The 18728-nt window shown below is 34.4% G+C and overlaps 1 protein-coding gene across 1 annotated transcript in view; it reads right to left on the minus strand.

Annotated features, from left to right (window-relative positions):
- LOC120424376 (uncharacterized) overlaps window positions 1–4554 on the minus strand; it is a 99527-nt gene extending 94973 nt beyond the window's left edge. Inside the window, exon 1 of the mRNA XM_039588473.2 lies at window positions 3743–4554. Within this exon, the coding sequence (XP_039444407.1) occupies window positions 3743–3775 (33 nt within the window). The 5' untranslated portion in view covers window positions 3776–4554. The remainder of the gene's footprint in view (window positions 1–3742) is intronic.
- Window positions 4555–18728: the final 14174 nt, after the last annotated feature.

Below are 18728 nucleotides of genomic sequence, written 5' to 3' on the forward strand. Positions count from 1 at the left end.
TATATATGTATTGTTAATTAAATATTTAAAATATTCAAACAATCAAAATTATATTGCAATTATTTGTAGTTTCATATATTGTTTATATGTTTAACAAACAATTTATGATTGACTTCACCTGAATAAAATGGCACAGAAATAAGAACCAACTTAAAAACCTTTATTTTTTTAATACCTTTTTTGGTTATCTCAAATCAATATTTTTTAAAGTGTGAAAATATTGTCTCATTGTCCACTGAGTCCTCTGTCAGGCCGCGTGGCAAATCATAAATCATACCAAAGCGTTACCCACAGTCCATAACCCCTCACCGGTTGAACCGATATTTCCTCCCTCAAGCAAAGAAATGCATCCCGGAGAGCAACTGAAAAAATACTAAGTGCAAGGACAAAACTATCGTCCATTAGTGTGTGTGTGCTTGTGCAATGCATCAACGACACAGTCAGTGGCGATGCACTTCGCGGCATCTTCACTCAGCTCAAGGATACCTTTTTTCTGCTACCTTAATTTGCTGGGCTGAAAGCAAGGAGTTCATTGATGTTGAAAAGAGCCACACGCGTATCGCTCTTTGTTTTATGAGTTTCAGGAGCGATGAGACGTTTCTTTTTTTTTGCCCTGCGGGAAATGGGATATTTACTGAAGTGGAAATAAGTTATGACGATCTGGTGGCTTCGGTTTCGCCACTTTTTGCCAAGATTTGTTCTGAAGAAAGGGAGATTTATGACGTCGTTTGAAAGCTTTCTATTCGACTGCTGGCAGGCAGATTCTCGGTAAAAAGTGGCACTTTTGTCATGATATATTTAGCTCTTTGAAAAGTGGCGCTTCAAAAGTCAAAAGTGCACCGTAAATTGATGGCTATTGAGTCCAATTCGTTCGGATAAAACGCACCGCAGGAGCAACTCCGCAATGTCCGCAACGAAATGTATGAAACTCCCCCGCGGAGTCTATAATCATGTTGTTGGATCCGGTAAAAGTTTAAAATAGTGTAATAGAAAGTGTTCCGCGTGATCATTCCTCAGCAGCAGATGAGCGTTGCAAATGTTTACTTTTCGTGGCAAAGTCGTGCGCACCCCCGTCTGAGCCGGCGAAAAAAAAGGAAACTTTGTTTGCGATATCCGCGGCCACCAACCAAAATGAGTACCTTTCCCACAGCAGCTTTGGAAAAAACTCCCAGGTTGTGGTCAGCGCGGCTCGGGTAGAAAATCTCATTACCGTAGGTGTTGATCATCTCCGAAAAAGGCAAATCTTGGGGAACCCGCCCGATCTGTCATTAGTCCGCACCTCCCCACGATGGAGGCGTCGTCGGCGATGATCTTTCTCTCAGCCAGCGCATAAAAACCGCAGAAAGAAAGCAGAACTCACCACCGACCCGCGGAAACAGTCAATTGACTGGGCATGGAACATCACGAAGTTTACACATCGGTGGATCTGGGCTTTGCTGCCACCTTGGAAGGGTGCCCATTTCGACAGCTTCTCATTGATTTGGTTCAAAGCTGTTGGAGATATGCTTTCTTTTGAGGGATAATTGTCTTTTAAAATGTAGCATTAGACAAACATCATTGGCTTCATGCATAAAGTACGTCACGCTAGAATCACTCCAAAATTTAATTTCATTAGCCATTTCTATATCATTAATCGAAAAGTGAAAGCTCATCAATTAGTAAAATAATTATTTTTAAAGTTATGCCAATGAAAATAAATTAGTTAAAAAAAGACTAATAAATTATATCAACACTTATTTTATTTGAAATTACGGCTTCCTATGTATTTTTTTAATTTTTATTCCTGGTTATCATCTAACAAAATATCATTTCGAAACTGACGAAATCTTTGCAATATTCTTTGTCAAAATAAAAAAAAATGTAAAATGTTTGTTTTGATAAAATACGGGTTTAAAAAATAATATAAATCTTGCTTAAAATTAAGTTTGTTTTGATCACTCGATTAAAAGACTATTCAAATCCAAACATTTTTTTTTTTATTTAGGCCAAAGTTTATGTGAACCCGTCAATACTTAGAAATTTTGGAAACTTATGATGGCAAAATAGCTAGACATTTTAAAACACTTTTTTCATTCAAATGTTGAAACCGAGGCTTGCAATTTCAATTTTTTAACTTTTTTTTTATTTTTTGTGCCCCTCCCCCCTCTCTCGACTTTGGTCAGAGTCGAGGGACATAAACTTCAAAAATGGAATGTCACCAAGTCTTTAACATTTTGCCCAATTCATGCTTGAATGATTGGTGTTTTCATGTTAATTTTATTGTAATTAAAATAGAGATGATTCATAGTGGAACTTTCATAATTTTAATTTATGCTTAAAAATATACAGTGGAATCTCTCGTTTCATTGAAGGGATCGTCGAGAACGGGAGTTATCTAATTATAGAACAAAAAATCAAAGCTATCTATTTGAAGGGACTGAAAAAATTATTGACAGCAGGAGCAACATTGATATCGAGAGAACGACAGCCAGAGAGTCCACTGTAATTCAAAAGAGGTTCATTATTTCATATGGTTAAAAAAAAAAAGATTTTGCATAATAGCATTTGACATTTGCAGAAAATATAATAGAACAAATTATTTTGAAGCTTTTCTAATGCAAACCACATTTAAAATACATAATATAGACACAAATTTAGAAATTTTTAATTTTAATTCAAAATAGTAATCTAAAATTTTTAGTACGTTGATTGTAAGCAGGATTTCAGTAACTGTAACAGAACAATTATACAAAACCAAAAAATCAAACAAAAAAAATGTTCAGGATCTTTTTTTCATTTTTGAACTTTTTGAATTTTTGATTAGCTTTGCAAAAAAAAACATTTTGAAAAGACTAGGCTAGAATAACCAAATTTTATGTTAAAGTCTCCTTAATTCAATTAAAAATACACCTGCAAAATTGTTTCCTATAATGTCTTAAAATTTTTTTTGCCACACGTTTTTTCAGGCAGATATAAACATTGAAAAATATTTGCAACGGCCTAACGAGCTCAACAGACATGATAAAAAAATGGATAACAAAATGATTCTGTTTGATAATTTCATAAACTCATTGTAAAATTACCTGATTGATGTCACTATAAAATTACAAGATTATAGAATAAGCAATTATGTATTTAAAATCCTTCCTTCCTAATTAATTAGTGTTATTTGTGGAAAAGTGTGAAATTTTTAAATGAGCAGGCTTAAATTTTTAATAAAATCTATTTTTTTAATCAGCAAAATATTTAAAAAATTATCTAAGAATTTACAACCTCAAAAAATGCTTAATATTTAAGCTAAACACACCATTTGAATCCATGATCTTAATTGATTGCCAATTTCGCACCACCATTTTCACAGCCCAGTTGTTTGTTACACCTCACCTCAAAGACCCGCAGCAAAAAGAACCCTTCACGCTCAACTAGCTCTTTTTGCCGCATCTTCACAACCCCGCGACCACACTTACTTGCGTGCGTCGTGTTCCACAGGCAAAGCTTCTTACTTTTGCTATCACTTGAAATCGGCACCAGTCCAAAATCCCGCTGCCAACACTTATCCCGGAGCGCTTATTTATAGGTTCAGTGCCATTCTCCACCGCGAAAACGCTACATTTTAGAAGAAGTGTTTTCCGCACTTCTATTTTGTAGGTGGGTGGTTTTTTTTCGCACACTGACCAACATTTTCCTCCGGAAACCTCCTGACACATATCGAATATAATTTATTGGTCATGCGGGTGGTTTTGGCTCCCGCCGAGAGACTTACCATCAAAATAAGGAGCTGAACGCGCAGTCCCATCGTGTTTCCGGTTTTAGGAACTGCAGCGGGAAAACCGGTCACTTGTCACCACGTCGTCGGAATCCGGGACACTTGCGGAACACTAAACTTTCACTTGGGGGTTGGAAGTCGTCCGGAAAAACGGGTTAAACTCCTTCAGAAGATCTTGGGTGGGCACGAGCCTTCCGTAATACACTGTGCAATTGTTAAGCTAATTGGTACTGTGTGTGTACAAACGCAACTAGATCTCTTCAGACCGGGATTCCGACAGCCATCAATCACCCAATTTGCACCTTGGCCAGGTATCTGGCCCACACGCGGCAAAACGGTTCCTTCGGCACGTGAAGGACGGACTAGTTCGCGTGGAAGGTAGTAATTTTAGGCAAATCAACACCTCTCTTCAGCAAAACACTCTTCTTCCTCAGATATTGCCAGACCAGACACAGATATCTCGGTGAAAGAATCCAACGGCACACACAGCCCGGCACTTTAGTTCTGCACGGAGGCTCCGAAAGCTAACTGCATATCTCACACCACATCCAGACCAGACCAGACCACGAAAACTCAGCCAATAGAAGAGAAAAGCTTAATTCCGCCAATTTTCCTTCCTCTAATAACTTTCGGGCGTTGAGTTCGGTTTGCGCGCGCGCGATACCGTCTGAAAAGCAACTCCCGGACAGGCAATATCTCTGTAACGGACAGACCACACGGAAAATCCGCATCAATCGGAAAAACTTGAAGGAAAACTATGCTACCAAAACAGCATAAACCAGCACACCTCCGTTCGGACCGAGGGCCAAAAGCAAACTGAACTGATTTTGGTGTATGAACTCTTTTTACCAGCGATCGAGACGCTTCTTCAGCAGCAGCAGCAGCAACAGTGAGAGAGAGTGAACGGAGAGTTGCAACTCCAACTCCACGCGTTTCCGAAGAGAAAGAGTAGAGTGTGTGTGGAAAATGTTGTTGCTGATGGGTGGAGAGAGGGTTTGGGACAAAGTGCAGAATGCAGTTTCACCTTAGAGCGGGTGGAAAAGTTTGAACGCGAGGGAGAGGGAAAATGTGTCAGAGACAATATTGGTAGAAGTAATGAGGGGATGAAGTTTCTATTTTTATTATTTTATCGTATGTTTCAAAGAACTATTTCAATGTATTTAAAATATTGTCTGACGTATATAAATATATTCTGTTCTTAAATTAAAAATAAAAACTAAAAACCACAAACTAAAAACTAAAAACTAAAAACTAAAAACTAAAAACTAAAAACTAAAAACTAAAAACTAAAAACTAAAAACTAAAAACTAAAAACTAAAAACTAAAAACTAAAAACTAAAAACTAAAAACTAAAAACTAAAAACTAAAAACTAAAAACTAAAAACTAAAAACTATAAACTAAAAACTAAAAACTAAAAACTAAAAACTAAACACTAAAAACTAAAAACTAAAAACTAAAAACTAAAAACTAAAAACTAAAAACTAAAAACTAAAAACTAAAAACTAAAAACTAAAAACTAAAAACTAAAAACTAAAAACTAAAAACTAAAAACTAAAAACTAAAAACTAAAAACTAAAAACTAAAAACTAAAAAACTAAAAACTAAAAACTAAAAACTAAAAACTAAAAACTAAAAACTAAAAACTAAAAACTAAAAACTAAAAACTAAAAACTAAAAACTAAAAACTAAAAACTAAAAACTAAAACTAAAAACTAAAAACTAAAAACTAAAAACTAAAAACTAAAAACTAAAAACTAAAAACTAAAAACTAAAAACTAAAAACTAAAAACTAAAAACTAAAAACTAAAAACTAAAAACTAAAAACTAAAAACTAAAAACTAAAAACTAAAAACTAAAAACTAAAAACTAAAAACTAAAAACTAAAAACTAAAAACTAAAAACTAAAAACTAAAAACTAAAAACTAAAAAATAAAAACTAAAAACTAAAAACTAAAAACTAAAAACTAAAAACTAAAAACTAAAAACTAAAAACTAAAAACTGAAAACTAAAAACTAAAAACTAAAAACTAAAAACTAAAAACTAAAAACTAAAAACTAAAAACTAAAAACTAAAAACTAAAAACTAAAAACTAAAAACTAAAACTCAAAAACTAAAAACTAAAAACTAAAAACTAAAAACTAAAAACTAAAAACTAAAAACGAAAAACTAAAAACTAAAAACTAAAAACTAAAAACTAAAAACTAAAAACTAAAAACTAAAAACTAAAAACTAAAAACTAAAAACTAAAAACTAAAAACTAAAAACTAAAAACTAAAAACTAAAAACTAAAAACTAAAAACTAAAAACTAAAAACTAAAAACTAAAAACTAAAAACTAAAAACTAAAAACTAAAAACTAAAAACTAAAAACTAAAAACTAAAAACTAAAAACTAAAAACTAAAAACTAAAAACCTAAAAACTAAAAACTAAAAACTAAAAACTAAAAACTAAAAACTAAAAACTAAAAACTAAAAACTAAAAACTAAAAACTAAAAACTAAAAACTAAAAACTAAAAACTAAAAACTAAAAACTAAAAACTAAAAACTAAAAACTAAAAACTAAAAACTAAAAACTAAAAACTAAAAACTAAAAACTAAAAATTAATTATAATTTCGTAAATATTCGAAAATCTGCAACTTTTGAATGAATTTTCTGATGAATTTGGTATCTTCGGCAAATTTGTAGGTATTTTTGAGGATTCTTATATTCTATTTGAAAAAATAGGTACACGGAAAAATGTGCCAATTTTTTAATCAACTATTTTTTGCACAAAAACTCAATTTCCCAAAATCAGTTTTTTTTTTCATTTTCTGGATTATTTTTTAAGGTTTCTAGGTCTCACCCAAATAACCCTCCATTTTCTAGTGTCGATATCTTAGCAACTAATGGTCTAATTTTCAATATTAAAAAATGAAACATTCGTTAAATTTTTCGATCTTTTCAAAATAGTAGTTTTTGCAATTCCGTCGTGAAACTACTTACTTTTCCTTTCATTCTTGAACGACGAAATAGCCTACTTTTCTGCAACAAAAATAACAGAATCGAATAGCAACACTTTTCAAAATAAATGCTGAAAAGTTCTACTTTTCAGCACTGAAATGAGTGCTGAAAAGTTGAACTTTTCAGCACTTGTTTCGAAAAGTAACTCTTTTCAACATTTTTTTTGATTTAAACGATTTATTGACAAAATACATGAAAATTTGATTTAAAATTTCACTCCATGGGTGTTTTTCGGAATTGCAAAAAATGTTGTATGGAACTCGTTGCAAAACTTGATTTTTTCAGCACTCTTCGTATTTATCCAACTCGGTGAACCTCGTTGGCTAAATCTACGACTCGTGCTGAAAAAATCCTCTTTTTGCAACTTGTTGCATAAACTACTATTATGCAACAAGTTGCAAAAAGAGGATTTTTTCAGCACGAGTCGTACATTTATCCAACGAGGTTCACCGAGTTGGATGAAAACGACGAGTGATGAAAATATCAAGTTCTGCAACGAGTTCCGTTTTTTGCAATTCCGAAAAAAAACCCTTTGAACAGAATTATAGGATAAATGTCCATGTATTGAGTCAATGAATCGTTTAAATCAAAAAAATGTAGAAAAGTATTACTTTTCCTAACAAGTGCTTAAAAGTTCAATTCTTCAGCATCCATTTTAGTGCTGAAAAGTAGAACTTTTCAGCATTTGTTCTGAAAAAGGTTACTATTCGATTCTGTGATTTTTGGTACAGAAAAGTAGGCTGCTTCGTCGTTCAAGAATGACAGGAAAAGGAATTAGTTTCACGACGGAATTGCAAAAATAATATTTTGAAAGTTTTAATCAAGATTAACATTTCAAAAGGGCGTAATATTGAATATGAGACATAAAAAACTTCAATTTTCCTGTTTCTTTTTCTTTAAGTCGCTGTATCTCAGCAAATAAAGGTGCAATCTTCAATGTTTCTTATACCATTTAAGTGCATTTTTTTTTAATTTTTCTAAAAAATGTTTTCAGATATGGTAATCAAAGATCACTATTTAAAAAAAATCTAAAAACTGCAAATATTTCGCTCAAATCAAACTTTCGGTGGCTATATCTTGAAAACGAAGCCCTTTATTAAACAAATTTAAAGTACTTTTCAATTGCAAATTCAATAAACATAGCAAAAATTTATTATAAAAAAATCTCGAAAATTAAAAAAAATATGGATTGTGGTTAATTTAGTTTTTGCGAAAAAAGTTATTAAAAAATCGTCATTTTTTTCCGTGTACCTATTTTGCTCTTAACAGTTCTCAGCAATACCTAAAACTTTTCCAAAGACACCAAATTGATCAGAAAATTCATTCAAAAGTTATAGATTTTCGAATATTTACGTACCATTTTTGTATGGACATCTGTCAAAATTGTATGGAAACTTGTATAGGAGAACCAATAACACAAAATAGCTTTTTTGTTCTGAAACAAGAAACAAGAAACAAGAAACAAGAAACAAGAAACAAGAAACAAGAAACAAGAAACAAGAAACAAGAAACAAGAAACAAGAAACAAGAAACAAGAAACAAGAAACAAGAAACAAGAAACAAGAAACAAGAAACAAGAAACAAGAAACAAGAAACAAGAAACAAGAAACAAGAAACAAGAAACAAGAAACAAGAAACAAGAAACAAGAAACAAGAAACAAGAAACAAGAAACAAGAAACAAGAAACAAGAAACAAGAAACAAGAAACAAGAAACAAGAAACAAGAAACAAGAAACAAGAAACAAGAAACAAGAAACAAGAAACAAGAAACAAGAAACAAGAAACAAGAAACAAGAAACAAGAAACAAGAAACAAGAAACAAGAAACAAGAAACAAGAAACAAGAAACAAGAAACAAGAAACAAGAAACAAGAAACAAGAAACAAGAAACAAGAAACAAGAAACAAGAAACAAGAAACAAGAAACAAGAAACAAGAAACAAGAAACAAGAAACAAGAAACAAGAAACAAGAAACAAGAAACAAGAAACAAGAAACAAGAAACAAGAAACAAGAAACAAGAAACAAGAAACAAGAAACAAGAAACAAGAAATAAGAAACAAGAAACAAGAAACAAGAAACAAGAAACAAGAAACAAGAAACAAGAAACAAGAAACAAGAAACAAGAAACAAGAAACAAGAAACAAGAAACAAGAAACAAGAAACAAGAAACAAGAAACAAGAAACAAGAAACAAGAAACAAGAAACAAGAAACAAGAAACAAGAAACAAGAAACAAGAAACAAGAAACAAGAAACAAGAAACAAGAAACAAGAAACAAGAAACAAGAAACAAGAAACAAGAAACAAGAAACAAGAAACAAGAAACAAGAAACAAGAAACAAGAAACAAGAAACAAGAAACAAGAAACAAGAAACAAGAAACAAGAAACAAGAAACAAGAAACAAGAAACAAGAAACAAGAAACAAGAAACAAGAAACAAGAAACAAGAAACAAGAAACAAGAAACAAGAAACAAGAAACAAGAAACAAGAAACAAGAAACAAGAAACAAGAAACAAGAAACATTTAATGAATTGTGAATAAAAAAGTTTAATTAACTCATGGGCAGCATAGTGAAAATCCAAATTTTATCGAATCTTCTTTAATTTAAATTGTAAGTTGTTTATTCAAAATTTTGAAGAAAAAATAAAACAGTTCAATGCATGCATAAATTGAATGTTTTTTTTTCTTGAGGAACATAAATTTGGAAAAATAATTGAACTGTAATTTTACATATATTTTCATGATCAACTTTGAAAAGATAGTTTTGGTACTTCCAAACAAACATTCAAAACATTTTAATCTGAAGTATAATCCCAATAACTTTCGCCACTTGAAATCATTTTTTCGCAAACAGATCCATAATCCCGAACCACCACACCTCGAACCAAATAAAGACGTTCAGCTTAAATTTATTCATAACTTACCGCGCGGCGCGACGATCATCACCACTTTGTCACACACGCACATATTTGCTAAGAGTGCCAAAGTCTTCGATAAATTCGGCACCCGCAACAGAACAGTTATTCCCGGTGACCACACCGCCACTTGACCGCTTGCCCATCATTAGCCAGGGGTACTTTGAAGAATAAAAATCTGTGCCGCCCAGCTATACTTGCAAGACTTCGGCAGGCAAAAAAAGAAAGTTCCGCGATCCCTCGAATACCTAATAATGCCGCGCGACCGTTTCAACAATTAAAATCTCATTCATGGATTTGCTGGTTGAAAATTGAATGTTTTGCTGGGTGTTGGTGTAAAACGCAGACATGGACGCAAACAAAGCAGAACTTACAACTTCTGATCGGGATGGTGCTTTACTCACTGTTTACGAGCTTTCTTCGAATTCGATCGTTCACCGGCGAATTTATCTGATGAATAAATGATGAGGTTCGTCGCTTGTCGGGAGCGTCGATCAACAGAATCAGATAATCGCGTGCGTTCTCGCGAGTTGTTCGTCTTGGTTCAACACTTTTTGGATCGTCAAATGAACGGCCATAAAAAGCCAATAGTTTCGATTTCATCCAATTTCCTGGTTGCGACAACTTTCGGACGATGATTGACTGACGGACAGTCGTTAGAAAGTGCATCACCGTAACTATAAACCCAAAAATAGTTCAAAACTTCGACAAGCAGTTTTACGATCGATACCCCCTTCCGGACGATGCCCTTTGGATCAATTACGGTGACGGCAGTGCATTGTCCGAATTGCAAAACCGCTTCCAGAGCCTTGTGCTACGTGCGGACTTGGACTTGGACTTGGTGTCTACAATTCAAATCGCCACCGTTCAGAGCACGCCCCATGGACACGCAATAGACTCACGTTTTTCCGCGCTACCATTTCCCGCACTTTTCCCATGTTTGGACATTGTGCGCCGGCCTAATCGACCACTTTCCTCACCACAAGTCATCCGGCTTCTAGGCCCCATCCCTTCCCAGAAGGGCCCGCCCCACCGCGCTATCTCAATCAATCGCAAGATCTTCGCCGCCACTGGTCTTTTAATTCAATTTGTGCGTAGCAGGCTCTGCTTAAGGTTTACCTGTCCGTTGCGATTTGCGCTGACAGTTTTGACTCTGTCGTTGCGTCGCCCCAAACGGTGTGGTCGAAAGTGACAACTTCCCGAAACGGAAGGCAGTTTCCAGTAGCGGCGGCACTTGGTTATCGTGCTGACCCTGATTGGTTCCCGATTGGTTGGAAGTGTGGTTGTAGGTATTTTCCGTTTGCCATTTCGATGAAGAAGCTGGTGTCGTCCCCTTATGAACGCGCGCGCATGGTCAGGTTTTAATGCCACTTTCTCGTGGTGGCGCACTGACCAAACAACAAAAAATCCGGTGATGGTGGGGGTAATCTGAGACTATCTCCTCTTGGTTAGTGTGTTTATGGCTGATTGAGCGGTTTGAATTATCTGGTTTTTGTCCGGCGGGAAGCAACTTTATTTCAACCTTGACATGGGAAATAAAGAGGGAATGTTTTTAGGTTTTGAACCAATTGGACTTGATTCCTGAGAAATTGACGTGGAATTGACTCAAACATACTTTTCATTTCATTTCATTTTATTAGGTTGCTTTAACAATTACATTGGTGCAGTTGTTATCCTGAGCTGAGATATGGACTACCTTTCAACAGCTGATTTGTTCAAAATGGGGAGAGAGTTTACTGGTACTAAGGAGAACGAATTAGACAGAGAAGGAAAAAAAATTGCAAAAATAACCTTCGAAATAAACATACTTTAAAAAACAAATTAAAAATTAAAAAAAATCTACACTTTTTATTTCCCATATTTTTTTCTACGACCAAAGGAGAAATACTCTACGTGTTAGAGAAACAACTTTTCTTTGTATTTTTCTGATCTTCATGAAATGTTGCCCTTCCTATGACCAAGGAGCCATTTTGCATCATAAGTTTTTCCATATAAGTATCCATACAACTTTTCGAGTTGTTCATACAAAAGTTGTAAGTTATGTAAAAAAAGAAAAAAGTTACATTGTAATAAACTACTCCATTTATTAATTTTATTTTTTCACTAAACACAAATTCCCAAAACAATTTTCAATTTTCGAAATTATTGATTTTTTTATTTTTTTTAGGGAACAAAAAATGCATCCCAATTTTTAGAGTCATATCAGAAACTCAATGAATAAAAAAAAACAATGACGGACTGATAATTCATTTTTAGATATAGATGCAAATTTGCGAAGTAGCCCTTTTGAAAAAAGAATTTTATATTTTATTACCAAACAATATACTGCCCACCATTGAAAAAACGGCTAATATCTACTTTTGGCAAAAACGAGATATCAGCACAAGGCGGTAGAGGATGTTCCAACTGGAACTTGAATTTCACTGAAATAGTGTTTAGACTCGGCTGCCGATGCGAAAAACCAAACGGCTAATATGCCACTCTTATTGGAAATTGCCTTGACGGAGATTTTGTGACAAACACTAAAACGCGTTTTTCTCGGAATACTCAATTTGGCATAATAGCCAAATTTTCAATTATGGGCAGTATATTGTTCAATATTTTCAAAATCATTTTAATTTATAATTCATAACTCCTGTACCAGAGTTTGCACCATTCTAAACTCAAGCGCAAAAGTTGCATTTTCTGGCCTAAAGGAACAAATTTAATTAACGAAAATAAAACAGTTATTTTTTGAGAATTTAAGAATTAATACGAAAAGTGATTCTTAAAAATATTTTTTCGTGTATATTTTTTATCTGACAAGTCCTATTCATAAACTTTGATCCGAAAATCCCTTCTCATGATATAGATTTTCAAATATTCATTTTGTTTGACTAGCTGTCAAAAATGTATGGAGTTGGAGACTTGTATGAAAAAGCGAAAGATACATGGACAAAATTTCATCCGCAAAAAAAGAAACATCAAAAATTAAAAATTAAAAAAATCGAGATACTTGAGATTTAATCTGAATCTATTAAGCGTGCATACCAAAATGGAATCTAATTAATCTAGAATCATTGTCATGATAACGGAATTTCTGATCAATTGGTGTCTTTGGGAAAGTTCGGGGTTCGGTAGAAAAAGATTTTTTTTTTCCTTTGGGCTGACAGGCTAAGACCGCGGTTGGTCCATCTCACCAGAAAAAGATTTGCGCAAAAGAACTTTTTCTGATTTTTTTGTTAAGGCTGAAAAAAACAGGGGCAATTTTTTTTTCAATCTGCTTCAAAATATCAATGGAAATACAATTCTAGTTAACAGAAAACAGTTTGATATGCATTTTACTGAGGTGATAATCATATTTAGCACGTTTGGACTTGTTTAAACATTGTTGGGGCCGAAAAACAATTTGTGTCTCCCTTAAGGACCCCATCATGCACTTAGCTTGGCACACGACCCGAAGATTCGATTCTCTCCCTCTCAGCACTGTGCGCACGGCCCCAAGAGGTTCTCGATCATTCGCTATTGTCCTTATTGTACCCATTGTATCCCCATTGTGTCCCCTTGCCTATAAAAACCCATCCCGACCAATGTAAAGACCTCTTTCCCAATAAACGCTCGACCTGATCGGTATCCATCCGGAAGTAAGTAGTTTTATTTTATACAGTCCGCTTGCCCTTCCTTCACTGGACTGGGCCCGAAGAGGTGTCTGGCGTAGACAAACATATTTTGATTTTTTGTGATATCCCGATGTACAGTACCGAAAAAAGTGTTTTTGCAATTCCGTCTTGAAACTTCCTACTTTTGTTTTTAGATAGAACTGAGATAATTTGAAAAAAAAAATACATTTTTAAAAACTGTTTTCATTCAAATGTTGAGACTAGAGTTAGGAAGCATATACTTAATAAATTATTTGGCCTTAGAGGATAAAAAAAAACTAAGCAAGGGCATACTTGGCAGCGTTGCCAATTTTTTTAAAATGAAATTATGACAAATTTTCAAACACTTAATTTTTATATAAAAAATCGGATTTTAAATTTAAAAGCCCTCTAAAAGGCATTTTGATAGTGAACCGTAAAAATCCATCAAAAGTATATTTTTTTCGAAATTTTTTAATTTTTTTTTCATAGCGATCCTCATGGTTTTTCAATTCTGACAATATATTTGCGAAAGGCTCAGAAAATTTCCTACAACTTTGTCCAAAAAAACTATGAAGATTGGACTTCTGGTTGCTGAGATACATCCGCAAAAAAAAAAAAGAAAAAGGACAAACTTTCTTGAATACCACGAAATTTTCAATTGCCGTTATCAATTAAACTTTTCGATCAAATAATATTAAAATATTTTAAAATTACAACTGAAATGGGCTAAAGATAAAAAAATTGGTCTTTAGATCAAAATTTAGATTTTAATTTCTATTTAAAAGACCAGAAAATTTCACAAAAGTTTGTTTTCATAGCCAAACGTATATTTTTGAATGTAAAATCGAATACAGTACTTTTTCAAAAAAAAATCAATTTTGACACGACAATTCGCAAAAAGTAAAACCTTAGAAAAAGAATATTTTTATATATTTTTTTTTGCTATTAGAAACATAACTTCAATAATGTTCGGTACATTCTGCACTTTTTCCTTCATAATTTTGAAAATTAGGCTTGACATCAGAACAAAATCTTCTTCCCCCTAGACTTTAACCAGAGCCGACAGACAAAAACTTAATATTAAATTTTTATTACTAGGGGAGGAATAAAACAAATATCGATAATAACCGTAGTTAACAAAATAAAAAAATTTCTTGGTAAACTTGACTTATGTTGATATGCACCGTTAATCAATTATCTGAAAAAAAAAGTTTACTTTTTGTTTGAAATTTTCGAATCCAATCAAAGACTTCAGGGTCTTTTGGGATAGTGCCCTCAAATTAAAAATTACGTGGCTTTTTTCCATACAAAATTTCAAAATTTTTATTGAGCGTGATTTTTTGCTAGACGCATTCATTTACGAAAAGAGATTTTTCTTTCTTTCGTAAGCTAAAGAGAATAACCAATGAATCATTACTAGCATGTAAATGATTTTTTTCACAATGGCTTTTCAAATCCGCCAAACGATTGTTGATTAGGGTGACAATAAAAAAAAAATACATCAGGGATACCTTCTGATTCGATTCCTTAGGCAAAAATAAGTATCTGTGCAAATTTTGAGCCAAATCGGTAAAGGTTAAGGAGTCGCTTTTTACCGTTGAAGTTTATATGGGTAAAATCGCAAAAATGTATGCAGAAAAACATTGTTTTAATATTTTTCTGCCAGGTGGCGCGGGTCTCGCCCAAAATTATCCAAGTGTGAGATTCTTGTAGGAAATTTAATTTCCTACAACTTTGTCGAAGGGTGCAAAACGATCCGAGTTGATCCTGATTTTTGATGATTTTTCTAGTAAAAATTATTTTCTTATGTACCGTAATCTGGGGTGAATCGGGACTACAGTCTGAATAGGGACAGCAGTTTTTAGAGCACTTAAAGTTTTTAAATTTGGAAATGGATGTACACATTTTGTTGGCCTGAGTCTGTTCTAACCGAAACCAACCAAAAAAATCAAAATATTGTGCTCCTACATGGTTAAAACTGCTGTCCCAATTCGCCCCATGTGTCCCGATTGACCCCAGTTTACGGTACTTCTTATATAGCCCTTATATTCGTTCAAGTATATAAGCCAATTTATTTTCATCGCATTGCTAATAACTCATCAGGATCAACTCGGATCTTCTTGCACACTTCGACAAAGTTGCAGGAAATTAAATTTCCTACAAGAATCTCACACTTGGACAATTTTGGGCGAGACCTGCGCCACCTGCTGCCAAAATCCTGAAGCGATGTTTTTCCCCATACATTTTAGCGATTTTCCCCATATAAACTTTAACGATAAAAAGCGACCCCTTAGCCTTAACCGATTTGACTCAAAATTGGCACAGTAACTTATTATTGCCTAAAGAATCGATCCAGGGGGTATCTCTTCAGATTTCCCAAAATTTTCATTTTTTCTTGTCACCTTATGAAGTTGTCAGTTTTATGAAGTTGGAATCGCTTTTCAAATATAAAGTTATAAAGTTCTACATAATTTGAAGTTCGTATATTTTTGATATTTTTCGTTTTTTTATCAAATTTCAACTAAATCTAATTTACTAGACATATTTACATAACTAAGTCATATTAAGTCTTTGAAATCAAACTTTCTCCATATTAGTCATGCATCTACTAATTACTAGATATGTATTAAAATCAGAGGCAATACCGAAATAAAAATGCCTTCTTATCATGCAAACAACAACGTCCCAAAACCACATCCAGTACAAATTGAAGCGAAAAAAAAGCTGATCTCGCACAAACCAGCTGGCAAATTGCTTCAGGTCGGCTGTTGTTTTTTTTTCGCTGGCCTACCGTGCCAAGATATGTGGATCGAGTGCGAATCGAAACGGGGCGAAAGCAGCAAATGCAAACAGGTCACCTCCTCGCCTTTCTGAGCATTGGAGATGATCACCAGCAGCCACACCTTCCCTCCCTGGTTCACAGCATCACCAGTTTCACCCTGGCTTGCGATAACTTTTCCCACCTTCAATGCTCCAAAGAAAGCAAATTTTGCATTGCATGCAAACGTGTGTGTTGTCTGCAATTATGCTCAGCTCATGCAACGGCGAAGATTTGTTGGCAGCCGCCGCAAATTGAAATTGTTAGTACAATTGCTGCAGCTCAACACCCGCGCACCGAGATAAGGAACTTTGGGAAGGTGTGGCGCAGATGCAATGTCAATGCCGCAATAAAAACTTGGCTGCACGAGGGATATAACAAAAAAACAGTTAAGGGACGAACCCCCAAACGAACCGGGTGTTGAGCTGGGTTCTCTCACGAAGGGCAAGGCCAACGCGGGTCACAGAAATAAAACAGAACTCGAAGTTGAACAATGAGCCCAAAGTCAGATTAAATCATGTTCTGCTTTACATGTCTCACACTTGAATTGGGAAACTCGTGGAAACTCCGAGCAAGGGCATGGGAAACAATTGGGGTGAAACGGACTTCAAATTTGTATGAAAGTTTCGCCGAAAGGTAGGCAACCTTTGATCAAGAACCAAAATACCGATTAAGTTGCCTAACTTTAGGCGATATCTTGCAAAATTTGACCCCAGATGACCCCTCCAACAACCCAAGGTAAATCATAAGTGCCAACTACCCCCCGGGAACCGCGATAAAGTGGCCATACATTCTGAACCAGAATGCACCGGGACAGGGCAAGAGACCAAAAGTGCAGTCCTCGCACAACATGGTGTGCCGACGACGACGCGATGGTGAGAGAGGCCAATTGCATAATGATGATCACACACCCGTCCGACGACGGCGGGAAATACATAATGTTGGCCCTTTTTTTCTCTTGCGGAGCTGAATCGTACACGAGGACGTGAATTGGCAAATTGCTTCGTACTTCATTGAGCTTGGATGGGATCGTGCCGACGACGACGACAGGACAGGATGATCGGATGGTTTTGTCTTTTCCTTTTTCATTCGCGCTGGAGGGAATTCCTTTTATTCGTTTTAAATTAAGAATTAATCAATATTGCATTTCCACTGCGCATGGTTCTGCGGCCACATCCGCACGCGCGGGCTGCATATTGATTTGTGGTTTTTGCTGCGGGATTTTCATTCGATAACATTTAGATTTAAGAACGTTTTTAGAACCATTTCTAATCCAGGTTTTATTCAACTCAGTTGATTTGGTCAACAATCAAATCCGAATTTGCGGTTTTGTGATTCACATCATTCCCGTGTCGATATTAATGAAATTAATTTTATTGAATGAGATAAAATATTTAAAATAAAAATTACGGCAGTAAGAACATTGAGAATGTTTAAAAAACTGCTAGGATTTTTTTTTTCTCGTGATTACGATGATTTTTTGAGCAACTTTACTTCATGTTTTTCTTCATTCAGTTTCAGTATTTTTATATGCATTAATCTTGTTTAGTTTTTCATGGCATGTTTAGACCTAGTTATTTTTCATAATTTTTCATTCTCTTATTCAATTTTTTAAGTGTTTTCACTTTTTATATACAGCAATTCTCCACGAAAACAGCATGGAAAAAAACAAAAGTGCTCGGATCGGGCTCAAAATTTTTCTGGGGGTTCCCTGGCCGAAATAATTAGACCCGTATTTTTTTGTTTGGCCATTAGGGTGACCTACGCCGTGTTAGGGTGGTCTGAAAAATGGCCTTTTTCGTCGATTTTCGCAAAAACCACTTTTTTCGAAAAATCATAACTCCTCGCCATTTTAACCGATTTCAATTGTCTTATACGCAAATGAAAGGTGATAAGTTGGCCTTTCAAAGAAAAATAGTAAGAAGTTTCAAAAATCTAGCCTAACATATGAAAAGGGCGTATGAAACTTTAAAATGCCGTTTTGACGGTGTCTGGACCAAAGAGCCTATGTCTGGAAATATTTTTATCGGATTCCCCGGACATTTTTACATAACATACTAAAAATGGGAGGAGTTCATTAACAGGATTCCGAGATATGATTTTTTGAAAATAAAATCCGTGTTTTTTGACGCGCCGCGCGCAAAAACCGGAGAGTGACGAAATTGGCAAAAAATCAACTTTTTCACTAAAACTGCGATAACTTTAAAATTTCAGCGATGACCTATAGATGTTTGGGTACCGTAATTAAAAGACGCAATTTTTTAGTATGTTATGTAAAAATGTTCGGGGAATCCGATAAAAATATTTCCAGACATAGGCTCTTTGGTCCAGACATCGTCAAAACGGCATTTTAAAGTTTCATACGCCCTTTTCATATGTTAGGCTAGATTTTTGAAACTTCTTACTATTTTTCTTTGAAAGGCCAACTTATCACCTTTCATTTGCGTATAAGACAATTGGAATCGGTTAAAATGGCGAGGAGTTATGATTTTTCGAAAAAAGTGGTTTTTGCGAAAATCGACGAAAAAGGCCATTTTTCAGACCACCCTAACACGGCGTAGGTCACCCTAATGGCCAAACAAAAAAATACGGGTCTAATTATTTCGGCCAGGGAACCCCCAGAAAAAT

This window comes from Culex pipiens, chromosome 3 (genome assembly GCF_016801865.2).
Source record: "Culex pipiens pallens isolate TS chromosome 3, TS_CPP_V2, whole genome shotgun sequence".
Taxonomy (NCBI): Eukaryota; Metazoa; Arthropoda; class Insecta; order Diptera; family Culicidae; genus Culex; species Culex pipiens.